Source organism: Peromyscus leucopus, chromosome 8b (assembly GCF_004664715.2).
Source record: "Peromyscus leucopus breed LL Stock chromosome 8b, UCI_PerLeu_2.1, whole genome shotgun sequence".
In the NCBI taxonomy this organism is placed as follows: Eukaryota; Metazoa; Chordata; class Mammalia; order Rodentia; family Cricetidae; genus Peromyscus; species Peromyscus leucopus.
In genome coordinates, this window is record NC_051086.1 from 20,234,730 (window position 1) to 20,251,055 (window position 16,326).

The 16,326-nt window shown below is 48.8% G+C and overlaps 2 protein-coding genes across 7 annotated transcripts in view; one reads left to right on the top strand and one right to left on the bottom strand.

Annotated features, from left to right (window-relative positions):
* The window catches only part of Cyfip2 (cytoplasmic FMR1 interacting protein 2), a 119,022-nt gene that overhangs the window by 37,622 nt on the left and 65,074 nt on the right, over nucleotides 1–16,326 (bottom strand). For all 6 annotated transcript variants that reach the window (XM_028864240.2, XM_028864239.2, XM_037200883.1 and 3 more), the window contains 2 exons: nucleotides 12,386–12,585; nucleotides 9,857–9,944 (listed from right to left, as the gene is read on the bottom strand). In XM_028864240.2, coding sequence (XP_028720073.1) covers nucleotides 9,857–9,944; nucleotides 12,386–12,585 — 288 coding nt within the window. The remainder of the gene's footprint in view (nucleotides 1–9,856; nucleotides 9,945–12,385; nucleotides 12,586–16,326) is intronic.
* On the top strand, nucleotides 4,884–9,708 carry Fndc9 (fibronectin type III domain containing 9). Its single transcript, XM_028864243.2, has 2 exons — nucleotides 4,884–5,110; nucleotides 7,232–9,708. The coding sequence occupies exon 2, from the start codon at nucleotides 7,239–7,241 to the stop codon at nucleotides 7,917–7,919; it is 681 nt and encodes a 226-aa protein (XP_028720076.1). The 5' UTR covers nucleotides 4,884–5,110; nucleotides 7,232–7,238; the 3' UTR covers nucleotides 7,920–9,708.

A 16,326-nucleotide genomic window follows, 5' to 3' on the forward strand; every position in this document is an offset into this window, starting at 1 on the left:
GCAAGGTCCCTTAGTCCTTTGCTTGTCCCTATTATTCTGAAATACATTATGGTATAATCTTGTCTCTACCTCTCAAGAGCTGATAACATCAAGGCAAAGCAGGGCAGGGTAGAGGGAGGCAAGCAGGGCCACCGGAGGTGAGCAGGGCCACCAGATGTGAGCAGTGCCCAGGCTCTATGACCACCGGGCCTCGGCTTGAAGCACTGTCGTCCTGTCATTTGGCCTTGTGAGTCTAGCCAGCCTGATTTCCCTCCTCTGCTGTGTGCGGGATGATTAAAAGAGCCCTGCTGTCATGTGAGCAAATGGCGAGAACAGAGAATGTGCACCACATGCTCTCAGGGGCCACTTCTGACTTGTGGGATACCTTGAACCTTTCTATAGCCTTTCATTTATACACACGCATGTGCACTAAGAAATTCAAACCAATGCGGCGGATTGAGGGGGGAGAAACAAGACAGTACATTGGTGGTGTGCATCTTGCTTCTTCGGGTCTCAGGACAGAACTGCCAGAGGCATAGAGAACCGTTCTGGCCCAGTGACCTTCTCCTAGCATCAAGAACTACTGTTTCTAAGCCCAACCCTGCCCAGATACGGATGAGTTTATCCATACCTTTGCAGGCACGCTGACATTCCTACTGTACACTTGAGTGAATCAAGGCACACGAGAGGGAGGGACCGTGTCAAGGCCACGCATCCAGAATTTGCCTCTGAGCTGGAGAGTCTAAAACAGTGGTTCTCAACCTGTGGGTTGTGACCCCTCTGGGGGGGATTGAATGACCCTTGTACAGGGGTGCTCATAGCAGCCATCTTGCACGTCAGATAGTTACATTACTATTCCTAACAGTAGCAAAATTACAGCTATGAAGTAGCAATGAAAATAATTTTATGGTTGGGGGTCAGCACAACATGAGGATCGCAACAGTAGTGTTTTGGGAGGCCTTGCTGGTCAGAGGTTGTGGTCTATCATGGTCTGGCAGCTTTCTCCAAAAGCTCAGCAACATGCTGCCCCCTTCCCCCAGCGAGACTTCCTACTCTCTACCTGCCCTAATCTGGAGAATGTCCCTGGGCCCAGAGGACTGACCTTATCTGAAAGATGCTCTAACCCTTGGCAGTTTCCTGCTAGAAGATTCCCCCTGCTGCACCTATGGTAACTAAGACTCGCTTTGCTCTAGGACCCTGCTGCCATATACAAAGTCTTATTGATAGAGGCCTGCCACTTAATGCAAATTAGGTAATTTCCCAGCCACTGTCCCCAGCCTTTATATTTCCTTTTCTTTCTGAAAAAAAAGGAGGGGGGGTTGTAACACTTAGACGGTCTCCCCAGGGAGCCGTCTCACAAGCCATTGGATCCTGCCCACCCCTCACAGATGGTGGCGGTTACCGGAGGAAGAAGCAGAGCCACACATCGGGAAGGTTGAGAACCACGGCCTGGGTTCCACACCTCTCCCAAGTACAAACCCCGCTCTGGGAGAGAGGCTACTCTCAGGACATTTCTTCACTGCCAGGAGGAGCCAGGAACCCTCCAGTCAAGGCTGATTTCCTCTGAGAGGAATTCGCCACTGGTGCACATTATCAAGTGGGAAGCACTTGGCCCCGTGGCCGAAGAGGCCACGGTTTTACATGCTGGGCAAAGTAGTGCCTGATGGTGCAGAAAGAATAGGCTAAATTGTCTCCTTGGCTGAAAGGCTCAGGGGCTGTGGGCAAGAGGGAATACTGGAAAAGCAAGATGAAGGGTGGACTTGGTTTCTGTCCTACCACACATCAGTCATGTGGCCTGAGGAATGCCATGTCTTGTCTTGGGATTTTGTTTCACTTATTTTGAGACAGCCTCATATAGCCCAGAATGACCTAGAACTTCTGATCCTTTTGCCTCCACCTCTGGAGTGTTTTGAATACAGGTGTGAGCCACCACATCAGGTATAAGAAGGAGCCGGGACTAAACCCAGCATTCCAGGCAAGCACTCTACCAACTGAGACGCATCCCCAATCCCTTCTTTCCTGGGACTACAAAATGAGGGGGCTGCCGGGCCTCACATTCTCTGAGTCTCCTAATTCCTCAAATGAAGAGCCTATGCGTACAGATACCATCCCTGAGCATTAGAAACAGATGTCCACTCTGGAGAGAAAGGATGGAATTTTGCCTTGTCCCTTTCTCAGGCTAAGTCTGGTGTTTTTATTCCCCTCAAAATAACCTTTGAAAGGACACCTGCAAACTGCAGGGGTGGCCCTTCGGTGGAGAGAGGGCATCTGCTCTGTGGGACATCACCATTAGCCTTTGGAGAAGAGACCTGCTGTGCGCATGCCCACAGCAGGTTTAACACAGGCTTCTGGGAAGACTGAATGCCAAGAGAAGGCCAAGGGCACCTGCAGGATAGAGGGCATTGTGTACCCTGGGACTCCACGCCTCCAGAGTCCCTTAGCTGGGCAGGCAGTGACTCACTGGGCAGCTTCTCCTGGCTTTGTGATGATCGTTGACATGGCTCATCAGGTGACCTTCAAAGCTGTACTTGGATGCTTTGTCCAAGAACCAAGGCAGAGGAAGCTGACTTTTTAAAAATATATTTTATCTTTAATTGATGCATATCCATTGTGCGTATTTAAGGGAGAGAGCGTGACATTCAGTGCACATAGACTGCGGTGATGACTGACAGGCCTATCCATCACCTCAGACACGTAGGTATTGAGGACGTTCACTGTCCTTTCTAGAGTTACTCTGAAATAATGAGCAGCTGTCAATCACAGTTATCCTTCCATGTAATAAAACGTCTGGAGCTATTCCTCCTATTTGACGGCACTTGTTGACTACCTTCTTTCTATTTCCTACTCTCTCCAGGCTCACGAATCAGTTTTTTTTCTTTGAAATTAACTTTTTAGCTCCCATAAATATGGAAGTATATATGTCCATCCTCTGAGGTCCATTATAGCTAGGCACTAAAAGGCAAGGGGGTGGGGTGGGGTTAGGAAATCCAAATCTAGGGTTCTCAGGGTGAAACATTTACCATGCAAGTGTGAAGGCTGGGTTGAGATCCCTAGCATCCATGTAAACGCTGGGACAGACATGGTGGCTTGCCTGTAATCCCAGTACATGGGAGGCTGAGACAGGGGATCCCTAGAGTAAGCTGGCTAGCCTGAATAGCTAAATCGTTGAGCTCTAGGTTCAAGTAAAGAGACTCTGCCTCAATATACAAGGTGGATAATGATTGAGGAAGTCATCTGACATCAGCTTTTGGCCTTCACATGGACATACACACACACACATATTACAACACATCTCTCTCTCTCTCTCTCTTTTCTCTCTTTTCTCTTCTCTCTCTTCTCTCTCTCACTCACACACACACACACACACACACACACACACACACACACGCACATCCCCCCCCCCACACACACCCTACCTACACACATGAAAAAAAAATCAGAGCTCATCCCCACCCTCCACTTCAGACACGTTCAGGGCTCCTGTACAGATGATGGCAGTATACTCTTGTAATGGAAACAGGAAGGGGTCTGGGACGACCGGAAAGGGAAGTACAGTCAGGAGTCCTCAGAGAAAAGGCACACTGGGTACCGTCTGCAACTAAGAACACTAGACTGTTGCCATTTCTCACGTCAATCCTGGGTGACGGACTGGCAAGCAGCTGCTCAGATGTCTGTGCTGAGAACTGCAAGACTGTCTGTGAGTGAGCCCAACCAGAAGGAGCGCTCTGCTGATTCCTAGAACGCTGTGACAGATCAGCACCAACACGTTGCCTCAGAAGCAACAGAATGTGTTCTCGCAGCTCTGCAGACAAGAAGCCTGAAATCAACATGTTTGCGGGACCATGCTGCCTTCGAAAGCTCCGAGGGCGGGCTTGTTTCTCCCGGCTTCTGGGGTTTATTGGCTTATGGGCTCCATCGCTCCCATCCCTGTGTCTGTCTCCACACAGCCTCCCCCTTCTGTGTGTCTCCGTGTGCTCAACCTTTCTTCTTTCTCTCAGAAAGACTCCAGTCAATGGAGTGAATCAAGGGTGATTGCGTCTTGAGAGCCCTAACTAATCACCACCCGAAGAAGACTCTACTTCTAAATAAGGCGTGTGCTGACGCTGACGTTGGGGGGGCCAGGCCACTCTTCCACCCAGTTCCAGGGCTCTAACAGGCGAGCAGTCTGGACCAGGGTACAGGGATGCCAAACGTTAGTGCCCATATTGTTCCCTGTTGTGCCATAGCTTTATAGATGGAGGAGCCGGGATCCAGAACCACAACGTAAGGGCAATGCAGGAGATGAGAAAAAGGATGGGGATGTACAGGTGGGGAAGAGTCACGGGGAGAAGTGGGGTGGGGAAGGATGGGGATGAGTTGGCAGTTCCCCAGGGCACTGAGAAGGGCATCTTGGCAATTGAAACCACTATCCAGGTAAGATCTACACGGAGGAGTAAGAAAAAAAACGGTAACTAGTCAGCCTGAGAGACGACTCAGCTGTAAATCCTTTGCCTCGATGAGCCTGGGGACCTGAGTTCAACCCCCAGGACCTATGTAAAAATGCCAGGCATGGTGGTATGCCTCGATCATCTGAGAGCTGGCCAAGTTCACTGGCCAGCTAGCCTTAGCCTGCTTGGTGAGACTCTAGGCTGAGAGATTGTCTCAGACAGAAAACAGACAGTACTTGAGGCTGTGCTCTGATCTCTACACAGGTATAACATGTATACATACATACATGCATACATACACACACATACACATACACACACACACACACACACACACACACACACACACACACACGCCAACTATAGAAAAAATACAGGAGCATCAGAAGAATGTAGTGTTCTGGGGATCAACCTGCAGAATACGGCTCATTTTTGGCCGGAGGAACCAAAGCTCCTCTCACTGGGCAAAAGCCTTCTCAGACTGGTCCCTGAAAGCATTGTGCGTAGATGCCTGCTGGTTGCCATGGTGAATGATGCTGATCTGAAGAAATGAATAATGTGAGCGTTGGGGGCGACAGTGGGATTACTCAGTGGTGAGAGAGACACCGAGGAGAAGCCTAGTGTGGAGGAGGGAGAAGCACATCATCTCGGACTTGGTCCATTCTCTGAGAAAGAAGTCTAACCGCATATACTGCGAGCATCAGGTAAGAGACAAGAATGGCTGTCTTGGAAATGAAAATGGCTTTTCCTTTCACACTGCCTGGAGGAGGGCCAGGCTGTGGGAACTGAACAGCTAAAACTAGGAAGAGCTCAAAAAACAGAAGGCAGGAAGAAAAATAAATACAGTAGTGGTGGTGGATTTATCTCCGGAAGCCGAAGATACTGCTGGCATCCTCAGTAGCAGCTCTTAAAGATGTCTGCTGCAGGGAAGCCAGGCTATAACATAGCCAGCAGCAGAGGAGGCAAACAGAGGGAAAGGCATGCGTGAGGCTAGGATTCCCAATTACCCCGATGGGAGGGTTTTACAGAGCGTGGTGCTGTGTACTATAGGCTATGAATTCCTCCCCATTTATGGCAGTTGGAAGTGTGTTTGCTGGACGTGGGGGTCCCCAGGTGGGGAAGTGAGCATATATGACGAGACCAGGAAAGGAGAGTAAATCAGTCTCCTTGCCGACAGGCATCTCTTGGGAGGATCTGCACATACCTGTCTCATCTCTGTCATTTCCCATTTACTGGGCAGACATTCCCAGCCGAATGGAAAGGAGTGATTCCCTCTCCTAAGCATTTCACTGTCTTTAGAGAAGAAAATCAAGGCTTGAAAAACTACTTCACGTTGTCACATTTTTTTTTTTTTCATGGCTCACCTACGCTGATAACACAAGCATAGAAACAGACATCAGTTTGGCTTAGCATTCACTCTGGGCTACAGTCTGACCGACTGCTTTTTACAGTGCATTTCAATCTACAATGCAGATCTGCACTTCTGGCTGGAGAGGAGGAATGGAGAACAAGGCGGGGGAGAGGCAGGGGAGCCGGTCGCCAGAACATAGAGAGGGAGGCTGCCCACTGTTGTCCCTAGAGTTTTGATCAGGGGAAATTCAGAGGGGCAGTTTTCTTTCTCAGACAGAAGGAAAGAAAAAAAAAAAACCAAAAACCTAATGTCGTTCTGTTACCAAAACAGTAAGGCTGGCAAGCTGAACAGGTCTCATCTGGCTTGTCCAGCCACACAGCCACCAGGGCACTTCATCTGGCAGTAACATTCTGTTTTTAAACCCCGTGGCTTTGCAGAGAAACCCAGTGGCTAAGTTCTCTCTCCTCCTGTTAGCTGAAATGCCAGGCTGCTCATCTGTAAGATGGGAGTGGAGTCTGTTATCATGTGGGAAGTCCTCTAGCAGAGCTTGGATTCAGCAACTGCTTACTTGCTCTGTGAGTGCTTAGACCATAGGTTCTCAACCTGTGGGTCCCCAACCCCTTTTGGAGGTTGAAAGGCTCTTTCATAGGGGTTGTCTAAGACCATTGGAAAACATAGATATTTATGTTACAATCCATAACAGTAATAAAATTACAGTTACCAAGTAGCAACGAAAAATTTTGTGGTGTTGGTGGGGGGGGAGGGTTGCCAAGGGATCCTCAAGTATCAAAGGTATCAAATTGTATCAAAGGATGGAAGCATTAGGAAGGTTAAGAACCACTGGGTTAGATAATCACAAGTCATGGTACCGGGACTATTAGAAGCTAAGCTATCCTGGAAGCTGATGACCTTGACCTGAGAAACTAATTTCTTGGTACCTTGGATTTTGATAAAACAAAACGCTAACAGAAACTCTGAGGTGGGATCGCGGCAGGAAGGTGCTGCAGTGAATCTTCACTAGCCATGGGAAACATAGCTCAGTCTTTAAAATAATACAAATAAAGAAATAAATAAATAAAAAAAGAAATCAAACCAGCCACTGGGCGGAATGTTCTAGGTAACAGCTCATAGCACACGCGGCAGAGTCAGGAGATCAGAGAGAGACTGATCTGAGAATCATAAGGTAGGCCCTCTGAGACTCTACTGATCTCTCTTCACATTGCCTGTGTTTGTAAGGGTTGGGATCAATGTTGTTAAGTAATGGATTTCAGCCAGGATGGGTATGGCTGGGGCCATGGGGGTGCATCTTAGGCCTGAGAACTACAGCTTTGTCATGAGCCAGCCCTCATTCCCACCTGCATCCTACCCCTTGTTAGCTGCCTTACATAGCTTAACCTCTGGGCTTCCATTTTCTGGTCTGTATAACAAAGGCAGTATTTGTGGGATGTCACTCTTCACTGTGATCTGGTTCCAGAACCGGGATGAACATTGAGGTTGGGAACGTGTCTTACACGGGAGCCATCATCTCCTGGTCGTCCTCAGAGCCTTGCTTGGAGGACTATTACCATATTATGTACAGGCCCAACTGGAACAGTATCTTCTCCGGCTATCTGCGCTACAGCTTCCATCACGAGGAGAAGGTGCCTCGAACCATCACCTCTGTGGCGTTGGAACACCTCGCCCCTTCCACGCTCTACTTCCTCTGTATCAGCTGCAAGAAGGCTGCCTTCCCATACAGTCACTACTGTACCATGTTCCACACCCTGGATAAGAGTCCACTGGCTGCGGGGGGCTCCCTGGTGGACCCCCAAATTTCCCTTTGGGTGCTGATGGCCATCCTGCTGGCCTGCTTCACGGCTGTGTTGGCCTTCATCTGCCTCCAGTTCTGGTGCATCCGCTGTCATGAGCCTCGATGGTCTTACAGAGCTGGCCACATGGAGGAAGCCAATGGGTTGGTAAGATGGCCCGAGGAGGCCCCAGCCCTTGGTCAGAGGGAAGACGACCTGCAGGGGTTCCCCCTGGTGGAACTGCCACGCAAGAACTCTGGGGCCAGAGTAGAAGCTGAACCAGAAGCAGAAGCCAACCAGGATGCCTTGGATGTGGTGGCCTTAGCTAGAGAGCGTGGTGACCAGCCAGGCATACTGCCTCACTATAGAGCGTGAGCAATGGGGAGGAGATGGCCCATTTCACATAGCTTAAAATGCTGTCTGTAGTGTGTCCTATGTGAACATTTGTCTACAGGCCACCCGCTTCTCTCCTCTCAAATGACAGTGCTGTATAGATGAGTGGGGTTGGATGGATGCCAAATGACAACGGTCCCCAAGCTGGAAAACACAGGCCCTCGAGGTATGTCAAGGGCAAACAAGGCGTTGCGTTAGTATTGTCCATTTGGAGGCCTAGTCAAGAACTGCAGACCTGGTTTCAATATTAAAATCACTGTGGCTGCATCACAGAGAGTTAAAAGTAGCTGGACCTGAGTCTGAGACACTAGAATGAAATGCAGAGTCAGATGTGGATCCTGAGAATCTTTGGAAAAGGATGAAAGCCCTGTTCTAACTGTCAAGTAATTGCACACCACACCCTGCACCCCCAGGTTCATTTTTTTTTAAAGCCACAGGCTGGCTTATCTTTAACAGCTAACACCTTTTATTTAAATTGACCACAGATTTAAAACATAGACCCTTAGAAGACAGCCTTGTATTACCCCATAAACAAAAATCCAGGCCCCTCTTGTTATAAACAGAACAGATGTAAGAATACATACAACAAAATAATATTAAATTTGATGACGACTTCTGTCTGCCAATGCCTCTGGGCTTAAGACCATCTCTCTTGTGTTGGAGCAAAAGGGAGGTCAGCCAGTGCTGAAGAGACCAGCATCAACGCTAATGTAAGTGGCTTCCCTTTATAGGACAGAAGGTTTGAACGAGGATTGGAAAGGGAAGCATGCGTTTCAGTGTGTGGACCATGTCTGTGAGCCACCTCAAATGCTGTCTGCCGGCCCTCCCCACCCTCTTTTTGGTGGGTTTGGGTGTGCAATCTCACTACCTAGCCTTGGCTGACTGGAACTTGCCATGTAGACCAGGCTGTCCTTGAACTCACAACAGTCCTACTGCTGTGGCCTCTCCAGCATTAGGACAGTTGAGCGCTGCCACACATGGGTTACAAGCGTCTCTTCATTTGAGAAAATGACCTTGAACAGTCTGACTCCTCTGGAGAAGACACCTGTGCCCCCCAGCATCTTCCTTATGCCTTGGCAGTGCCCCATCCGGATCTTCTTTGGGTTAACCACACTTCGAAATCCGAAGCTCTCTTGACCTCACACCACCCACCGTATTCCTGTAAGCTTTTCTCTGCATACTTTGAAAATGGGATCAAAGGTGGCTGTTTTTTGTTCTGTTGCCTCTATTTTTTTTGGGGGGTGGGGGGAGACATGTTTCACCCTTATGGTGGCTTTCTTTATTCCTCCCACCTGAGCCCGTATCATAATTCAATCTATACCTATTGCGACACTGGTGGGACTTGGTGAAAACTATTCCCTACCACACATGTGGACATGGAATTATAGATAGGTATAGATTATGTCTTTGCAGCCCTGATGTACACTAATAGGCCAGACATGGGTTACCTGTAGGCGTAATTACTTGGAATGAATGTGTGTATGTGAACAAAAGCCACATAAGGAAGAGGAAATCTTCTTCTCAGAGACAGCCCCAGCCATCTACAATGGCCGTCAAGCTCTGTCTGTAAACCCTTTATATTCACAAAGCCCCAAATCCCAGAATCACCAACCAAGAAACGGGAGAAACTGGGACGCCGCAAGGAGAAGCCCCATATACCCATTTACCCACCAAGCTCGGCACGGTACTCACCCCTCTCCTCAGCTCCCACCTGATTCCCCAACCCCCAGAGCTTTGTTCACCCCATCCCTGCTAGCTGTGAACCAATAAAGATGGATGGACTTGTCATGGTTTGTGCCTGGCTCTCAGTGGGCCTCTTGGACCACACAGCCTCTGACTTTTCTGATTCTGGGAACACCTTTCTATTTGTATTGTTCTCACTCTGTCACAGGTGGGATGGGCCGTGACTAATTAATTACCTTGGATCCATAGAGGTAATAAGGCTGGACGTTGGCGGGTTTATCTCGTTGTGGTTCTTGGGTGAAGGGAATGGCAGTTCGGACAAAACTAGAAGAAAAGAGACAGAGCCGCAGTGAACTGGGTCCCAGAGACATCTTTCAAGGGACAGGAGACTGCAGTAGCGTGCCCCCCCCCCACTCCCACCTCCCATCCCTCCCACTCCAGCTGCAGCGTGTCCCAGATGGCTGCCTACAGAGCAGCTGCACGCCTATTCTTGAAAAACAGGAAAACTTGGAGCCCAGGAGGCACGAAAGTCAGGGCGGGCTAGGTCTGAAGATGGCCTTCTCTGGGGCTTCAGTTTGGTTTACACGCTTAGTCAGTAAACTCTCTGTAAAGGGCCAGGCAGAAAATCCTTCGGCTTTGCAGGCCAGATGGCGCTGCAGCGAGGACTCAGCTCTGCCCCTGAGCATGAAAACATCACAAACAACGGCACACCAGTGAACATGCCGAAGTGCCAGCAGAACTTCGAGTTCGAAGTCATCTTCAGGTCATGGCTATGCCTCTTTGGATTTTCCCCTAGCCACCCTCTAAAGATGGCGACACTGGGCTGGGGAGACGGCTCAGCCGTTAGGCACATGCCACATCAGCACGAGGACCAAAGTTGGGGTCCCTAGATCCCATGGAAAAATGCTCGGGGGGGGGAGGTAGCTGCTCCCCTATAGTTCTAACCTCAGAAGGTAGAAGGTGAACTCAGGGGATCCCCGGAGGAGGGCAGGGAGGCAACCTAGCTGAAGAAGCAGGCTAAGGGTTGACAGAGAGAGCCTTTCTCAATGAATCAGGTGGAAGAGCTACGGAGGGACATTCCTGTCATCAACCTGGGGCTTCCATGCATACTGGTGTGCCCACACATATTCAAACATACATACATGTAGACAACATGCACACACAAAAATGGGAGGGGGGACAATGACAACGTATCTCCCAAATGAAGACGGGCCACACCATTATCAGTACATGGGCTATTGATAGACAGTGTCCATTCATGTACTGTCGTCATGGCTCGTGACAAGAGAGGGGATAGAGTTTGGAGCCAGGCTTGAGTTTGTAGCCCTGACTCAAATGTGCCATAAAGTCACATCTTTATGAAGCTGGCCCGTCTTGCTCAATGCACAGATTCAGGTTCATCTGTGTGCGGAGTCTTCCTGAATCCTTCCATTCATTCAATGTGGATTCAGTTCACACCACCCTGATCTGGGCTCCAGGGGCTCAAAGACGGCACCTCCACATTTCCACCCATCCACCTGCTCTCTCCCTTGGTTTGTGAATTCGGGTGATATAGGGCTCTGTGTGAGGAAAAGGATTAGATCTCAGCTCTACTTCAGGGCCTGCCCCAGAGCTATGGGCTCCTTCTAGGAGGAGAAGTTCCACTCCGCAGAGAGGTCTGTTTTGCACATACATGTCCAGGTAAGTGCATGTCCTGACAAATGTACCATGTGATCAGAGCATCGTCCTTCATCAAAATCTCCCAGGTGATGCTCCTTTTACGGCCTATGGTGCCTATAATCTGTTCCTACTGTATCTTTCATGGCTGCTGTGGGGGGAGTCCCTGCATGTGTAGATGAGGTATGAAACTTGGGATTAGCTGGACTTTAGCTAGCCAGTGCTGGGTCAAAACTCCGGGAGTCTGACACCAGGCGGTTTATTTTTTACACATTTAAACAGGTGAGACTGGAAAAAAGTTTCCTTGTGAAAATTATCACAACAAAGCTTTAGGCATGGCTACATAGAGACTCTCAGTGCAGTTCTTTAGCAAAGCATTTGTGACTTTCCCCACAAGAATGGGCTCTACTGACTGAGGAACAGTGCTCAGGATAAGGGCCTCTGGAAGAACAGTTTGTAATCAGCACAACAGCAAACTCTTTTTGCAAAGTACACGGGACTTCTTTCATGAGAATGAGTTCCGTTGACTGAGAAATGATGCTCAGGATGCTGGGGGATTCGTTGAGGACTGGCTTTACAGACTAGCAAAGATTACCAGGTATTAACACATCCATTCCCAGCCTTCTGAGTAGAAAACAGGTGTCAGTGTCTTCTGCTGAAGAAAAAGAGCCTGCGCGGTTAACAATTCTGGTTTCTCTAGTGCTTATCAGTGAGCTTGCTCCCTCTGCAGGCTGCCTCTATCCTTTACCTTCATCCCTGCTTCTTAGGTAGGTAGAAGTTTTGCCCATAATAGGCTTCTGCTGTTTGCCTTACTCATTCCTGTTGATATTTTACAACTCACCTCCAGCATCACCTCCTTGGAGGAAAAAGCCTACATTGAGGTTTGCCTCATTCCCGGACTGGGCCAAGTCTGGTTAGAAGGCTCTAAGCAGCTGGATGGCATCTGGTTGCTCGCCATGACATTGTTACCCCCAGGACAGAGCCTATAGCAGCTCCAGATAAACACTTGTCACAGGAATGAACAGAAGTGCTAGGAACATTGAAGAGGCAATTGACCATAACCTCCTTTCCTGCCCTGCCCAATGGCCCCTGCACAGGGATGCCCTTACCGGTTTGTGGATCCATTATAGCAGTAGTTGGGGAGGAAGTCAAAGTTCAGCTCCCAGAAGACATGCAAGGTGATGCGGCCATACGGGGCAGACACATTATGATTAGCTTCTCGGAACATGGCGTCGAAGCTGTCCAGTGTCATGTGCTTACAGAGGAGTCGGTGCGTGAGGCGGTTAATCTCCAGCAGCCACTCTAGCTCCTGACAGAGAGAGAACCCAAGGCTGCTAAAGCAGTGCAGGTAGCACGCACACACACACACACACACACACACACACACACACACACACACGCTGCACATTTCTTATGACTTGGGAGACCTCCCTCAGACAACCTCTGGATCTCCCATATAAGGACTAGAACTCCATGCAGTGGCACAGGACAATGTCCCCTTCTTCTGAAACTCTTGGGACAGGAACCTGGAAGAAGATCGCTGACCATCTGCAGCCATGTCTATGTGCTTTCTGGTTTCCTAATCACTGAGGGAAAAGCCTGTCTCTTAGTGTCAGCGTCATATGTAATACTGTGACTGCATTTCAGTAGAGGTTATTTCTCTGTCCTGCAGAAAATGCTAAATAGGAGCTACCCCCTACTTAGGGCTAATTATTCAGCTGGAATATGACATTTCTAAGGTTTTTAGATCAACCATCATCAAATTTTGGCAATGTTGTATGGTTTAGCATAATTAGTACATTCTCATTTTATATATATATATTCCAGTATTGCACTGTAGTCCCTTATACATGTGAAAATTAGGGTTTTGAGAAGATGAGGAACTTGGATTCAGATCTAGGAACTGGGCTCCAAGGTAACATTCTTAAGCACGGTCAAAACCATTGGAAGCCAGGAGGTGGTGTTGTACCCCTTTAATCCTAGCACTTGGGAGGCAGAGGCAGGTGGATCACTGTGAGTTCGAGGCTAGCCTGGTCTACAGAGTGAGTTCCAGGGTAGCCAGGGCAGAAAAATCCTATCTTAAAAAACAAAACAACTCGAAAAACCAAAAAAAAAAAAAAAACAAAACAAAAAAAAATTACCATTGGAATTTTTAAAGGTGTGTGTGTGTGTGTGTGTGTGTGTGTGTGTGTGTGTGTGTGTGTATGTGTATGTGTATGTGTGTGTGTGTGTGTGTGTGTGTTTTAGGAATAGAATGCCTCCTCTTTTGGACTGCAGGTCCTGAGTCACCCAAGGCACCTGTAGTCTGTACTCAGCCCCAATGACCAGGAACTTGTGTGTGCCATAGGCTCTGATCTGATTTGGAGTCCCACCTTCAGGCAGAGGGCAAGCTCAGAGTTCAGGTTTGCAGAGTGGGATGCTGTGTTTGTTGGGTAATAAAATGATGAGGAAACCCTTCTGCTTGGGTTTCATTTCTTGTTGTTCTGCAACTTGTCAATCATGATTATCCAAAAAGTCCAAATAGGGAAAAGAAAACTCAAGTTCTGGGGCACCTGAGGCCACTCTGGCCATGCTTTGGCAAAGCCAGCTTTACAGAGTGGTATCATTCTTCCTGTTACAGAGGGGAGAATCAGAAGTCGAGAAGGCCAATAACATGCCCGAGGTTCCACAAGGACTATAAAAAAGTGCTTGGGATGGCATTCTGGGTCTTTGGATTCCAAATCATGAGTCCTTGATCTCTTTGATACATCTGCCTGGAGAGATGCAAGAGGTTGGAGGTCCTTTGAAAGGGGAGTGTGATATAAAGCCAGTCTTTATAGTCTAAAACCATATTGGGATGGCATGGGCCAGCTTTCCCAGGGAGCTCAGTGAGTCACTGGCCACAAAGATGTGGCCCCCTTCTCACCAGCCACACCCCCCTGACCTGACAAGTCCACTTTGGTAGGGTGAAAGCCTCAGTCCACACTTCTGACACTGCAGCTTGTGCTCTGGAATCAGATTGCATGGCTGTAAAGTGGGGACGTAGATTAAAAACTGCAAACACTAATGGCAATGGGGCCAGGCAGGCCAAGAACAGGAGCCTAACTGGGAAGGAAAAGGCAGTCTTAGAGGATGGGTTATCTGTGCATAGTGGAGAACCCATCGTACAGGGCCCAGAGGATGGGTTATCTGTGCAGAGTGGAGAACCCATCATACAGGGCCGGACCTGGTACTTTGACACTCTCTGGTTGTTGCCATGCTACAACAGACTAGGGATGGCAGACCCTAGGTATTCCAAAAGAATGCAGAAACTTGGACTTCAAACACAGAATGGAAGTTAGAAAAAAATGTTCCTGGTTTCTGTACCAAGAAGAAAATGAAGGGCAGAGATACAGACTCAGCTCTCTGCTTCCATCTCTTGGGGCGGAGCTGGCTCTTGCATCTCTGTTCCCATTTGCTGCAGATGGGTAACACGGCAGCAAATGTTCCCGGTAATTGCTAATGACTTCCTTTCTAAGGTCACCGAGCCCTTTTAGCACACTGCTTGGGCTGCCCTGTTGGGGGAAGATAATGAGAGCTGGGGAGCAGGCTTGTCCTATGGCTCTAAGACTTTAAGTTTCATACGCTTGTGTTAGTGTTAACAGGGTGGACATAAGGAGACAGCACTCAACTCTGCTCATGTTGGGACTGCGATACAAAAGCAAACCGGGAAAATATAACAGCCAAATGGGCAGCGTGGAGGAACCAGTGGGAATGAGGAGAAAACGGGGTAGCCACACTAGAGCAACCATTAGAGCCAGGGAGATGCCAGCAGGCTTCTGAGAATTGAACTCAGCAGGGGCTGGAGGGCCAGGAGGCAGGTGGGCCTGGGGTGCTGACTGCAGGTTCAGGGGAGCTGGGCCGGTGTACCCGAGTCTGCAGTCAGAGCTGGCTGCCATCTGGGAATGCTAGTCTGGCGCTGTCAGAGGTCCCGGAGTCAAGATTTCAAGTACACCAGTAGCCAAAAAAAAAAAAAAAAAGGCTAGCCCACAGCCTGCCAGCCTGTCGCGTCTCGCTGAGATTCCATGCTCAGCACACTTGCACGACAAGGTGACTGACTCCCCCAGTCACAGCAGGGCCTATCTCTCCACACGCAGTGACTTCACACACATTTTCCAGGAGTTTTGAATGTGGAGGGCAAGGGCACATTCCTCGGTTTGTTTCTGCCATTTCTGGGAGGCAGAGGCTGCTTTAGTGAAGGCCCACAGGAACCATGCCTACCCCCCCCAGGAGAGAGGCTCCCTAGGGGATCCTTCCTAGGCCTCACGGAAGAGGATGTTCTGGGTGGGGATCACGGCCTCAACTGATTAACAAGGGCTTTCACTGAGTGTTTTCATTTTGTTCTAGCCAAGAGAACATCCAGTGTCTTCCAGGCAGTGGGAAGTGGCCATGGATACCTGCCATCCAGACATGCTCATTAGTAGGAAACAAAAATATACAGATGGACAAGAGAAGAAACTCCAACTCCCACCTCTTGACAGATAAGCACTGAGGACATTTGAATGTGAACAAAACAGAACTGCATCTCCCAAGATAAAGGCGGCCAAGTGATTTCAGGAATGTGAACTGTTCTACAGTTTTTCATAAGTGACTCAAGACTCAGGTGAGTAAGTGCGACACATCCTGCTAAGAGATGGTGTAGATAGTCCCTCCTCCCCCCACTCTCAGAGAACACTGTAACCCCATAGTGATTTTTCTCTTAAAAATAAGAAGCTATTACTTATTAAGTGTTTATCAAGTACTGGTCCTTCCTGTGGCCTTCCAATGACTCCAATATCTCCTCCTTCACTTTAGAGGTGGGGATTGGTGAAGATATAGAACTTGCCCAAGATCACAGAGCTAGTAACTGTCAGGGATGGGAAAGGGCTAAGTCTGTCTGAGTCTGGTGACCTAGTTCAATGCCCTTTATGCTATCTCTTGGAGAAACAATTGGCAGGGGGCAATTCCAGCTGCTGTTTTCTAGAAGGTTATTCCTGACTGTGCCACAGGGACAGATGCAAAATGAAAAAGCAGGGTCTTGTTCAAAACTGGT

Excerpts from the sequence above, each read along its gene's own strand:
- Fndc9 (XM_028864243.2), top strand. The coding sequence starts at position 7,239 with ATGAACATTGAGGTTGGGAACGTGTCTTACACGGGAGCCATCATCTCC.